We start from the raw sequence: 13,200 nt of genomic DNA on the forward strand, positions 1-13,200 counted from the left end.
CCGCCACTACAGGGTGCATCAGGCGGGGAGTGGTTTAACAGCCGGTATGAAGAAAGGCTGGCTCTTGTGAGCCTCAGGCCAAATGCTGGCGTTATTCAAATCAACTTGGTGGGTGCGGCCCAACTGTCTCCGTGTCCTGTTAACCCCCTAAGAGTTTCAGGCTATAACACAAAGGCGAATATAATTGTAGGCTCAGGGATTTGCTTCTTAAATGGCAAAAACATCAGTGATGTTGTGCAGATAGCACAACTGCAATTTTTACACAATTACAACTAATAGGAAAGATGCTGATATAGTTTTGTTAACATATACCCTTTTATTGCTCCTGATACTCATGCACGCTGCCGTATGCAAAGCTTTATTGTCACATTTTACTGGGTTTTCTTTTATCTAACATTTGGTCTTATATTTGGGGTTATTTTTCTTTTATTATTTGTTAGAAAATAATAATAGCAGCAAGGACTGAAAAGTTTAAATGTTTTAAGACAGCAGTGTACTACAGTTTAACAACTTCCTCTCTCACACTTGCAAAGTTTCTATTTCACGTCCTCTGTTTACAGCCCCGTAAAAGATGGAGCTGTGAAGTAGTCAGAACATGCAGAGAGTCACAACCAAGCCTCTACTACACTCTAGTGGATGTAAGTGTCACATGCAAAAAAAAAGAAAAAGAAAAAAAGAGTGATGCTGCTGACTCCTCTGCACTTATTTGTCTTTTCCAAATCAGTTCTAGTGCTGAGCCAGGGGCACAGGCCTCCCACAGCTTTGTGACATGGTGTGTTATCCTGCTGGAAGCAACCATCAAAAGACGTGCACTTTGGTCATACGATCAGCAAGCTGTGGCATGTTTAAACAACACTTAATTGGTACTAAAGGCCCTGCAGTGTGCACCAGACTGAACTGTTGATACAGTGCAGAATGGATCCATACTCACTCATGCTGTTTGACTTACTGTTGCCTTCCTTCCTAGCTTTTGTGGCCTTTCCCCTCCAGCCTCTTGTATTGACAAGACATTTTCATGTTTTCATTTTCTTTGTTGTCTGTAAACTTTAAAGATGGCTGTGGAAAAATCCCAGTAGAGAAGCAGTTTCTGAGATACTCAGACCAGCCAGCAAACGTGTCACACTCAAAGTCTTCCCCTGAGCTGATGCTCATTCTGAGAATGTCGTCTTGTTCATGTCTACATGTCTAAATGGATTAAATTGCTGCCATGAGGTTCACCTGTTTTGCCTGTATTGTGTTGTGCTGACATGCAGCTGAACAGGTGTACCTAACAAAGTGAACATTACTGGTGGAAATGTGTGAGACCACTTCTAGATTAGACATCATCATTTGGAGCAGAAAAGAGGCATTAACACCTCAAAAAGGCATACCAGTGTGAACTACAAATTTATGCCAGAATCCACAGGTCTGTGATTTCCTCCTCACTGTTTGAACAAATAGGTTGTAAATAATTTCAAGCTGATGCAAAACATACTTTCCTTCCTGCCTGCCTGAAAATTTGCATAAATGTACATTGTTAATAATACAACAAATCTGTGTATTAATAATTAATCAAAGCTGCTGTATGAAACTAAAAATGCAAAGCTAAACTTCAGAAAAAAACAAACAAATACAATAATAGAAATTATGAACTGAATCAACAGTGTCAGATTTGTATTTCTTACATCTCCTCATTTTGAACACTTACTTCTTCACTTGCTCTCTAACATATCTACTGACAGTGCAAATATCTAAATGAACACATATTTATCTGATGCTACACACACACACACACACACACACACACACACACACACACTGAGCCAAAAAAATCCATTAGTTGTCTTCAATCCATAATAGTAATCCAGAGAATCAACAAAAGCTCTTTGTGTCTGGTACGTGGAGGAGCGTGTGTGGTCACAGCTACACATATATTATCCCGTCGGGGAGCATAATCATGTGAGCTGCTGTATTGGGAAGATAAGTGTAATCAACCCTGATCTGCAGCTTTATGCAATTTGGTTGTCAGTTCCTGTAAAATATAACACACATTTAACCCAGACAGACACACACACACACATTTAAGATTTGTATGTGTATGTGGTTAAAAATATGTGCATGTGGTTTTTTTTAAGTCAACAGTCAGTCTTTGTTGCCTTTGTATATTGCTCGTAGATATTTAAAACAGCCATGATGCATGTTGTATCCAATAGGAGTCTGATAGGATGCGGGTCTGTTTTACTCCTTGCATGGGCGTCTGCTCAGTATCGTTTTCCCAGAAACATCTTTAGCTGCTGAATTGCCTGTTTGCTGTGATGAAAGCCCAGCTAACACTATTAATAATGCATTCATGTTCTTCAAAGCACGACATGCACTTTCATCTTTGTTTCCTGCATCACCTGCCTGTTCCTCTGACTGATGTCAGTGTTTTGTTGGGAGGCGGGCTGCACTGCCTCTTGTGTCCACACAGCCAATCAGCTCTAGATGTTGTGCTGGAGTCCCAGCCTGTCTGACTCTGTGGCCGTTGCTTGGAAACTGCGACCATGGCTTTGTAATTCAATCCAAGGAAACATCCTCAAGGGATTAAATGGGAAGGAGGCAAGGAGGCATTATTTGTAAAAGCATGGGGGAGAGTAAATGACCCAGGATGGACTCGATTTCTCACACTGCTGAACAGGAGCAGGAAATGTTAGTGGTGAGTGGAAAGCACATGGGATGCAATGTGCATAATTACTCTTGCAGTTAAATCTAATATAATAATAAAATGCACTAATAATAATAACAACAACAATAATTATTATTATAATCACAGCCCTAATCATAGCTGTAATGTTGTACTCTGTGTTATGTCAGATCTCTACATCTCTAGGCAAGGAGGGCTATATTTCAAGCATTGTGACACATCCCTCCTCTGACACACCAGCGTGCTCTGTCCAATAGGCAGCAACAAGCAGTTGCCACACACTTTCTCACGTGCTGTAGTACTGCTCCAGGAAGTTAGACACTGAAAGGGTTAACAAAGAGGAGGAGGATGCAAAATGGTTTGAAGTCAGTAATGTGTGTGTGAGAGAGGAAAGAGAAGCAAGGAAGAGCTGAGGAAGGAATGTCCTAACACGCGTGATGCTAGAGACAAAAAGGGAAGTGCTTGCAGCTCGAATTCAGCCCTTTTCCTGAATCTCTCTCCATCCTCGTCCTGCAACCTCTCCCTGCTGCTCCGGCCTTATTAGAGCTACATTATAGCTAAGTGGCTCTGCAGCTGCAGCAATCAGGCTGATCTCATCTCTTGAGTGCAGCAAGACTGAATTCAAATTCTAAATGTGTGAGAGTGAGTGAGGACTTTGTTGGGAACTCCTGCCAGAGAGAGAGAAGGGGACTAATAAAGTGAGCCATCGAGGGGAAACGCTAGGGCTCAGTGTGGTCCTGGAGGAGAGTGGCGAACCACAGAGGTAAGATGAGTCTAAACAACGGCCAAAGTCTGAATGTCGGCGGACAAGATTTCACCAAGAATGGAGGCAACAGCAGCCGAGCCCCTTGGGAAGATGCGAGGACAGTTTTGAGGCCCTCGACCCCCACCAGGAAACCTAAATCAGTGAGTATCTATACAGCCTTTTGTTTACAGTATCCATTTACACTTACAGAACGGGTACTATTAATTATACAACGCAAAAGGAGATTCTCCTTGCACATAATTCAAGTTAAAATTAAAGCGTGACAATTGTACTCTTATTTATCAGCCAAGGCAGATTCATGTTCACTATTCTTGCCTGTAGTGTCAAAGAGTTATGTCATCTTATGGATGACAAATGACAGAGTGCAGACACACAGAGCCACTCAACATTCTCAAAACCAGGGGGAGGGTTGAAACAGGTCTGCAATGCATCATTTATAGCTTTGGGTTAACTGAAAATAAAAGCACATAACAATGTAGTTCAGTGAAACAGGATAGTATAGGAGGCATGGCGTGGCTGTATTGTGTTGCCTGGAGACTGAGCGAGGTACAGATGGGTCTTGTTTCGGGTCAGTAAAGTGACCTCATTTGGACTTTTTTTCTGGAGGGGAAGAATCGAAATTTCACCCTGCCAGGTCGAAGTCATCAACGGTGATGACCTCAGCCTTAGCGCTAACCCTAATCTTTGCAATCATAATATACAGTTCTGTCTGTGAAGGTTCTCAGTCATCCAGGTCATCGTAGTCAAAGGAGCTTGCAAAGAAAAGCGTCTGGACTTCTTTAACCCTCCTGCCATCCTTTAAAAAACTCACACCCATCACCCTAGGGACCATTCTCAGCCACGCCATAAAAAGACCATATATCCATATCTTATTCCACTTTAAATTAGCCAACCTTGTAAAACTACTTCTCCCTGAAATATTCATGTAAAGTTTTAATTATATTTTCGTTGTTTTAACCCTTCAAATCCCAGTGTTATTACATGAGCGCCCTGTGTTATAAGCCCCAAAAACCAAAAAACGAAACTAAATATTTCCACAAAAAACCAGTTGAAGTAATATGTGATTGTCATTATAAGTAGGCCTTTAGATGGACCAAAGATTGGCACCAACATACATTTTGACCTGCCATTATTTTTTTGCATTTTTTTTGCAATTTAAAAATTAAAACTTCAAGGCCCTGAGTCTTCATTGACATCCAAGAAAAGAAGAAAAAATAAAATCATATGATGATAATTTGGGGTTGAAAAATAGCATTTATAATGGAAGTCAATGGGCAGAAAATGGTCCCCAGGGTGATGGGTGTGGGGATTTCTGCTGCTCAGCCATTTTAGGCTGATTTAAGGAATTCACACTGGAATATTAACATTGACAGGTAAAAACTATCCTGTGGCAAGTTTGGTTATATTCCACTGAACACAGTGGAAATGGCAGCCATTTAACACATAGCAGTGGCACAAAAAGGTCCCAAGAAGGCAGGAAGGTTAAGTTACTTGAAGACTCTGGCTGATTGGGACCCACACCCAGTTTCACACCTTGGCTCAGGCGATTAGAGGATCATCAGGGGGTGCTTTTGTCCCTCTGTGGGGGGATACTCCCACAGGGTTTATATCTGGGACTCTCCACCATTTGACCTTAGAACTGAAGAAGCTTCTCGGATGAGAGGTGAAACGTCTTCAAGCAACTTAAAGAAGTCCAGACGCTTTTCTTTGCAAGCTCCTTTGAATATACAGTTCTGTTTTTTTTGCTTTCTTCCAAAACATAGATGAAGATTCAGAACTTACAGGGTTAAAAACTGAAACACCTAAAACTTAAAGCGCATTAAGAACACAAAGAATTGTCTAACCTGGGAATCTGACAGAAATATGTCCTGATTCGATTAATACTTTTTAAGTAGTCTGAATATTTTTCATCCTGTGGATTTCTTCGTGCTGTCAATTAAATAAAAGGGTGTGACAGCATATTTCTAAGTTTAGTGGACTCATAAACACCAAAGTATTTACACAAAAGGAAACCTTTCAGATTATGCAAGCAATTTAAACGCCTCAGCCTTTAAAGAGTTAACAGGTGTCAGCCCTTCTGGTGTTTGGACCTACACTATCAGGCTCTGAGGAAAGTATGTTATATCATGCTGTCACTTCTATTCTGTCACATCAGCTCACTCAGTTTATCTACTGTTGCATGCCAGGCAAGGTCAATAACATAAAGGTTTCATCAGGATCTTGTGCATGTTCTTATAAAATTATAATGTCCCTTGTGCCTACGTTCAAGAAAAAAAATACAGCTCTCTACCCAACTGGGTAACAATCTCAGCTCCTCTCATTCAGAATGCTCCTTTCATTCACGCTCCAGCCAAAGCCTGAAAATGCCATCACCATCGCCGTGTCATCTCGAGTCCTCTTCAACATGGAGAAGGAGCAGCAGATCTATGAACAGCAAGGCATGGAAGAGTACATCAAGTACCAAGTGGAGCACGAAACGGAGCCGTTCAGCCCCGGACCTGCTTTCTCCTTTGTCAAGGTCAGAGACTGGGAAGGCAAAGAGCTGGAGAAACAAGCACACACACACATGCACACTAACGCAGAGAGAGATTCACTGTTGTCAGTGTTAGGTCGTGTCTCCGGAGGCGGTGGATGAATACAAACCACAACCACAAACCCACTCAAACACATTCACACGTTTCCATCCCACTGCGGGGATACAGAATTACCCTGTTTGTATAACTGAAACCTGTCTGCTCGTGTTCCCAGGCTCTGGAGGCTGTGAACGCTAAACTGAGGGAGCTTTACCCAGAGAGCGAGGAGCTCTTTGATGTTGTGCTCATGACCAACAACCACGCAAATGTGGGCCTAAGACTCATCAATACCATTAATCACCACCGTGAGTTCCAGGGGCATCTGGGTGACATGTCCTTTTATCTGTTCTCTTCAGCAGTTGTCTTTTTAATTAGACCTTTAAAGGCGCAACATGTAGAATTTATATGTTGTTATGGCATTTTTTAAATTATTTGGTTACATAACCTTTCATTATACATAAAAAGTATTGGTCCACACCTTTTAATCTTTTAATTCAGGTGTTTTCAGTCCCATTGCCACAGGTGTTGTAAAATCAAGCACATAGCCACGCAGCCTGCCTTTACATTTGTGAAAGAATGGGTTGTTTTAAAGAGCTCAGTGAACTCGTGCGTGGTGCTGTAAGAGGACGCCACCATTGCAAGAAATCAGTTGATGAAATTTCTTAACTTTTAGATATTCCACCATCAACTGGAAATGGTATTATTACAAACCAGATGTTTTCAGGAACTGAGACACAAAGTAGCAGACCATGAAAAGCTACACAAGTGGATTCGCTGAGTGTTGAGGGGTATAACTGTGTAAAAGTCACCAGTTCTCTGCTGATTCTGCCAGAATTAAAACCTCCTCTGTCATTTTCAGCTTCATGCCATAAGCAGCTCCTGTACATGTATTCTAGTAGTCTTGTCCATATGTTGTACCTACAGAAAAAGACAAAAAAATAAAAAAAATAAAATAAGAATATGGTATTAATAGATAAAATTCATTAGAAAGTATTCCATTACGTTGTTTCCCCTAAAAAAAAATCTAAAAAAAGTCAAAATGCGTGTCAATTTATTAATTTTTAATCAAACATTTCATATTTTCAAGGTAAATGAGCAATTTAAAAACTCACTGTAATATCTTAAGAAAGTGGTGTAAATAAAGTAGAAATATGATTGTTGATAATTTCTACAGAGCAGTCATGAAAAAGCAAGCACAAACAGTTGATCAGCATTTTGGGAAAGATTAAGGTTTGCTTTTATGTAGATACAACATTTAATATACATCTGAAGCTCACAGGATTCAAACAATAGATAATACAGAAGAGCTGGACAGAGCCACCATAATATTACCTATTGGCATGTGTTTTGAAACCCTTACTAAAGTGTTACCTGTATCTAGTAGCTTGACCATATTTGGATGTGGGTAGAATGCTAATGAGCTTGTTAACTTAGCATTCTTAGCTTAGACAACATGTACTGTTTGAGGGCCATGCACAGATGCAGACTAATAAAATAACCGCTACAAACAATCAACATAGCGACCATCATATCACTTCCTGGTTTGTGATGCATCATTATAAAGCCTCAACTGGATCAATGCAGGGCGCAGATCTGACTGTGAAACTGCACACTTGCTGGCTAAAGAGTTGTGACTGACATTTCATTAGCTAATGATTTTGAGCATACCCTGGATAATCCTTCTTTCTGAAACACAGATTTAGCAAAAAAATAACAAAAACTGACTTTTTGTTTTATTCCACATGATTGTAACAAGTAACTGGAGCCACTGAGCCCTTAACAAATACACCCTTAAAATACATTTGAGAATTTTATGCCTAGCTCTTTATAAAAACTGAACTTTGAACTTTGGTATTGACTCATATTCTTCTCCAGCTGCTCTCCACAGCTGGCCGCCTCTGTTCCCACACTGTCAGTTATTTTATGACCCAAGTCCTTCCCAGGTCACACAGGCACACAAGTGTGCTCACAGACTCTCCTCAAGGCATTGCAGTATCCTCTGTTGACTAAATAAAAGGAAAAAGGACGGATAGAAAGAAAGAGAAGAGGAAAAGAACTGACTGTAATCTAAGAATCTCTTGTAATGTGAGGCTTCACTATTTAACCGAAGCCCCTTTTGTTTATTTCTTGGTTGAAGCGTGTCAATAGACTTCCACTCGGCTCAGTTTAAGGAGTCACTCGAGCCACACTGGATGAATAGAGACTAACAGTGGTTATAGTGGGATGTTTCTCATGATCCCAGTAACATAGTATGACCCCAATAATAAGTGGTGAGAGTTTGGGTCCTGGCTCTTTAGCACCCCATTACCATACTCACTTAAGAAAATCACAAAATCATGGCACTTTCCTTCTTTTCCCGGCTCTGCCTCCTCTGGATATTTTCTGCAACTAAATGTTAAGTAAAAGTGACCATTTTAATCATGTCCAGCTCCATTATTAAATTATTGGTTTTCATTAAAGTAGCATTGTTTGTATAATTAATGGAAACCCCTCACTTCTGCCCGCTTTAACAAATAGTCCAGGTTCCTGTGAAGTTGAATTCATAGCATTGTATTGGTGTCTGTTTGCATAGGTATTTGGTTATGCAGAGTTAAGGATTAAATATGCAACCTGCGCTACATCCATGCAATCCTTCAGAAGCTGACAACTAGTAAACCCACAAGGGTTACACTGTGCATCGATAGATTGTTGACTGATTAAAAGTTCAGTTGAACAGCCCGGTGGAGTTCACCATGATGGGAAAGAAGCAAGAAAAAATTACGAATAATAAAAAAGTAGCATAATAATCATAAACACTGACTACAGTGGGTAGTTTGATTGTTTTGCTAGTGTCCTGCAAAATGTCTTTTTGAAACACAATTATCTCCCCCTGGTGGCTTTTAAAAATAATGCAACTTTAAGGGACACACCTCTGGATATATTCCAGAGGAAGTACACACATATGTGTGTGTGTGTGTGTGTGTGTGTGTGTGTGTGTGTGTGTGTGTGTGTGTGTGTGTGTGTGCGTGTCCGTGTGTGAATTTATCATCTGTGATCAGTGTTACTGACTGCCTCCTTAGCTTTTGATTTCTCCTTTCTGCAGAGCTGTTTATTGAGCGCTTCTGTATGACTGGAGGAAACAGTCCCATAGGATACTTGAAGGCCTATCACACTAATCTTTACCTGTCTGCTGACCCTGTCAAGGTTCGTGAAGCTCTGGCAGAAGGTGAGTACACAGCCTGCTTCTATTACTGACTCCTAAACAAAGTCCCTTAAAAAATGAAAAAAAGTAAGTGCCAGTCTCTGTGGTGTGATAACACAGGTCTGCAAAAAACAGAAAAAAAGATTCAGCTACATGGGATATTTTTGGTAAATTTGATGTTTTTTAGAGTTTTGAATCCATTTCCCTTCATCACATACAGTTTTTTCTTTTTTACAAAAACACAATTTTTCTGAAATTCCTTATTTTTCCCTATGAACAAAATAAACCTGTTGGGACACCAGTGTGCATGCATGAACCATGTATGCAGCCTGTTACAGTTAATATTCTCATGTCTGTAATATTTCTTGTCAATATTCTTGATATTTATAATTGTCTCACTCTCAGAACGGTTAAATTAATATAAGAAATCATTATTGGATATGTTTTTTTTTTACTCAAGTATAGGATACCAGATTTCAGTTAAAAAGGGGAAATTTTCACTTAAATACACTAAAAACGTGAGTTTTGCAAGAAAAACCTGACAAGATGGAATTTAAATAATATTTTTCCCGGTTTCAATTGGTAAAAATCCATAAGAAACAGTAAAAAAAAGAAAAGAAATCCTATGTAGTTTTTTGGTTGCAGACCTGTATAATCAGTGTCCATGTATACAGCTAATTTTCAAAGATAACCGCTGTCAAATATGTGACCCAGGTATAGCAGCAGCCATCATGTTTACTCCGGAGAAAATGAAGGAAGTGTCGGACACTCAGCTCCGTGTTGCCTTTGATGGAGATGCCGTCCTCTTCTCAGATGAGTCTGAGCGGATTTGCAAGGCCCATGGACTGGACAAGTTCTTTGAGCACGAGAAGGCGCATGAAAACAAGCCTCTAGACCATGTACAGTATACACAGCGAGACATTTTTCCATTGGAGAATGATAGGAAGGGACACCAAAAGTCAAATAACACTCTTATTTCTTATAGAATTACACCTACCTACAACAGCCACCCAAATTCCCAAAAAGTTGGAAAGCTGTGTAAAATGTAAATGAAAATCAAAATCTCCACATTGTTTCACCACTGAAAACATGCAATTTTTAAAGTGAGACATTTTACTTTTATGGAAAACAGCTTATTTTGAGTTAGATGGCAGTAACTTGTCTAAAAAAAGTTGTGAAGATGGCAAGAAAAGTCTAGAAAAGTGCGCAATGGACAAGGCTGAAAATCATTACAGGATATGAATGATCCTTAGGCAAGTGGCACTGCATTAAAAACAGACATGATTCTGTCATGAAAATCATTGCATGGGGTCAGGAATGCTTCCAGAAATCGCTGTCTGTGAACACAGCTCACCGTGTCATCCACAGAAAGCACACAAAGACGAAGCCATATGTGAACAGTGATCTCTAAACACCACTGTTCTGTGTACCGTGCATCATGAAATGAAAAACATGACAAGAATCTTACATCCAACAAGAATTGGACACCATTCCTCTTCCAAAAGCCCAGCGGCTGTTCTCCTCAGTTCTCAGATGTTTACAGATCGTTATTGAAAGAAGAAAGGATTTTGCGCAGTTGGGCCTGTCCCAGCTTAGATTTTTGTTTCTCAGTTTAAACATCTAATACAAAATATGGTTTTCAGAGATTTGCAAATCGTTGGATGTTCCTTCTTTTTGCTTACATTTTACACAGTGTAAAATTAAATCCGCTTGTAAAATCTACACATTGAGCTCAGTTGGCCTGAATTCAGTTGTAGTGTGTCTAACATGTAGTGAGTCACGTATACGTGCAGAAAGATTAACATTCATGAATCTGTTCTTCTTTCTGCAGGGGCCACTGAAGGGCTTCCTGGAGGTTTTAGGAAAGCTCCAGAAAAAGTTTTACGGCAAAGGTCAGCGGATGGACTGCCCCATCCGGACCTACCTCGTGACAGCTCGGAGTGCAGCCAGTTCTGGTACCAGAGCCCTAAAAACACTGCGCTCCTGGGGTCTGGAGATCGATGAAGCTCTCTTTCTTGCCGGCGCGCCCAAAGGCCCAATGCTGGAGAAGATCAGGCCACATATCTTCTTCGATGACCAAATGTTTCACGTGGAGGGGGCAGCAGAAATGGGAACAGTGGCATGCCACGTGCCATATGGGATCGCTCAGAGAGTAGTAAAAAAGGGAACAAAGGACAAAGAGACTCCTAATGCATCCAAATAGCTGAGGTATCACTGTGCAGGAGCACAGCATACAGGGGCATTTACCTTCGGCTTTCATGATTTTACTACTGGAAGAAGTACGCTGTCCTGGATTAACAGTGCAGTTAGTTAATGCAATATCATAGAATTAAAAATATATATGTTAATATTTATCAAAACATTTATTTTTCGCTAACACGTGATTATTGTTATCAGTAAATAAAAAAATTACAGGTTGTATCAAATGGCTTTATTAATTAATCTTATTGATTTATATTAAGATATCAAACAGACATGTTTGATATGTTTATCAAACATGTTCATCAAACAGGGGGCGGCATCAGGGGCATGGGCAAATGTTTATGTTGCCAGGATATAAAAAAATCTTAACTATATAACAGGGATTGCTGTTGAAAATGCTGTTAACATTTTTTTTTAATAAAACATAATAAAACACAGAATTTATTGACAGAATAAAGAATGAACTTTCCACAAAGGGATTCTAGTCAACATGAATTCATCATCAGCTCATTCTGTTCTACTAAATCTGAATAAATGATTCAGGCACCATTATTACAAGTCATTAGTTATAAAACCCTTAATCATGAAGATTTCCTATTATAACCTGGTGCTTAAAGTGGTATTTTAATTTAACATTTATTCTTGGTGATTCATTTTCTCTACCAAACAGATATTTATTTTCTTTACTGCTATATGTTTAACTGACATATCTTATAAAAGAGAAAAAGCTATTTCAAAGTATTAGAAATACTCATACAACTCTAAAGGATAAATTTAATAGAATCTATAATTATCTCTAAATAATAATATTTAGACTCCAGGATACTAAAGAAACATGAAGGATACATTTTTGTTTTGTGGATTTGTGTGATTCATTCACTTTAATTCTTGTCTTCATCTCTGAGTTTTGCAAGCTGGTGCCTTCTGTTGTCTTCTGTTGTTTTATGATGTATGCGTTTATGTGACTTTTGCATGTTGGTGGTATATATGCTGTATATGTAGGTTATATGAATGTACCTTAAGATTTAATATTTTTGAAAATATGTACGTTACTTTTTATTTATTTAATGTTTCTCCTTGTTCACGATGACAGAGAGAAGTCTAAATATATTCAGCATTTACTAATAGTTACCATGTGCAGTTTTAATTTCTACTGCTTCCTCCTGAAGTGCCGAAAGTTCAGTGTCCCAAATTTTTATTTGTCTGCCTGTCTGTCTTTTTTGTCATGAAGTTGTGTTGATGCTGTTGCACTTTATCATTCTGTGAATGAATGTAAAGAAAGTTGGTGTTGAATGAGACCAATGTTGCTGTCCGATGTGAAATCTGGTTAAGAGTGGGACAAATGTGTAGCTGTTTTTCTGTTTCAAAATGGAAGTAAAAACCCTGGAAAAATAATCGGATCACTGTTTTCCTGTCTTTTACCATTGTTGGGCTGTGAAGGTCCAAAATTGTACTTATGATTTGGGGTTAAAGTAAGATTTTACACGTGGGAAAAGACAATAGAAATAGAATAGAGAATAGAAAAGAAGAAATAGAAAGAAATAAGAAATAAATGCACTTTAGAACAACACGCAGCAACACTACACATGAGCGGGAGGAGGGAGGTATGGGGTCTTCACACACCCCCGCCATCGGGGCGGGGGGGCTGGGAGGAGATGTTGGCTGTCCGATTGGCCTCCCTGCTGCTGCAGAGCCTGGGACGGTCTGCTTGCCTCCACCCCGGGGGGAAGGGTAACATCTCTTGGGTCTGGGTTCTGTTTCCCCCTCTGGGGGCCAGGGTACCTGGACCCGAGGTATAGAGTATGTTTGGGGAGTG

General features: G+C 39.7%; 1 protein-coding gene across 2 annotated transcripts; it reads left to right on the forward strand.

Moving 5' to 3' along the window:
- Positions 1–1,905: 1,905 nt before the first annotated feature.
- Positions 1,906–12,760, forward strand: LOC308389740 (cytosolic 5'-nucleotidase 1A-like). Of its 2 annotated transcripts, XM_080871266.1 has the most exons (7): positions 1,906–2,674; positions 2,833–3,568; positions 5,779–5,946; positions 6,177–6,306; positions 9,084–9,206; positions 9,897–10,081; positions 11,014–12,760. In XM_080871266.1, exons 2-7 carry the CDS (start codon positions 3,431–3,433, stop codon positions 11,383–11,385), a joined length of 1,116 nt encoding a protein of 371 aa, XP_080727392.1. In that variant the 5' UTR covers positions 1,906–2,674; positions 2,833–3,430; the 3' UTR covers positions 11,386–12,760. The 2 variants fall into 2 exon arrangements, with proteins under 2 accessions (XP_080727392.1, XP_080727391.1); XM_080871265.1 differs by having other exon boundaries at positions 1,906–3,568.
- Positions 12,761–13,200: the final 440 nt, after the last annotated feature.

The sequence above is a fragment of the Rhamphochromis sp. 'chilingali' genome (assembly GCF_963969265.1).
Source record: "Rhamphochromis sp. 'chilingali' genome assembly, chromosome: 21".
NCBI classification, from domain to species: Eukaryota; Metazoa; Chordata; class Actinopteri; order Cichliformes; family Cichlidae; genus Rhamphochromis; species Rhamphochromis sp. 'chilingali'.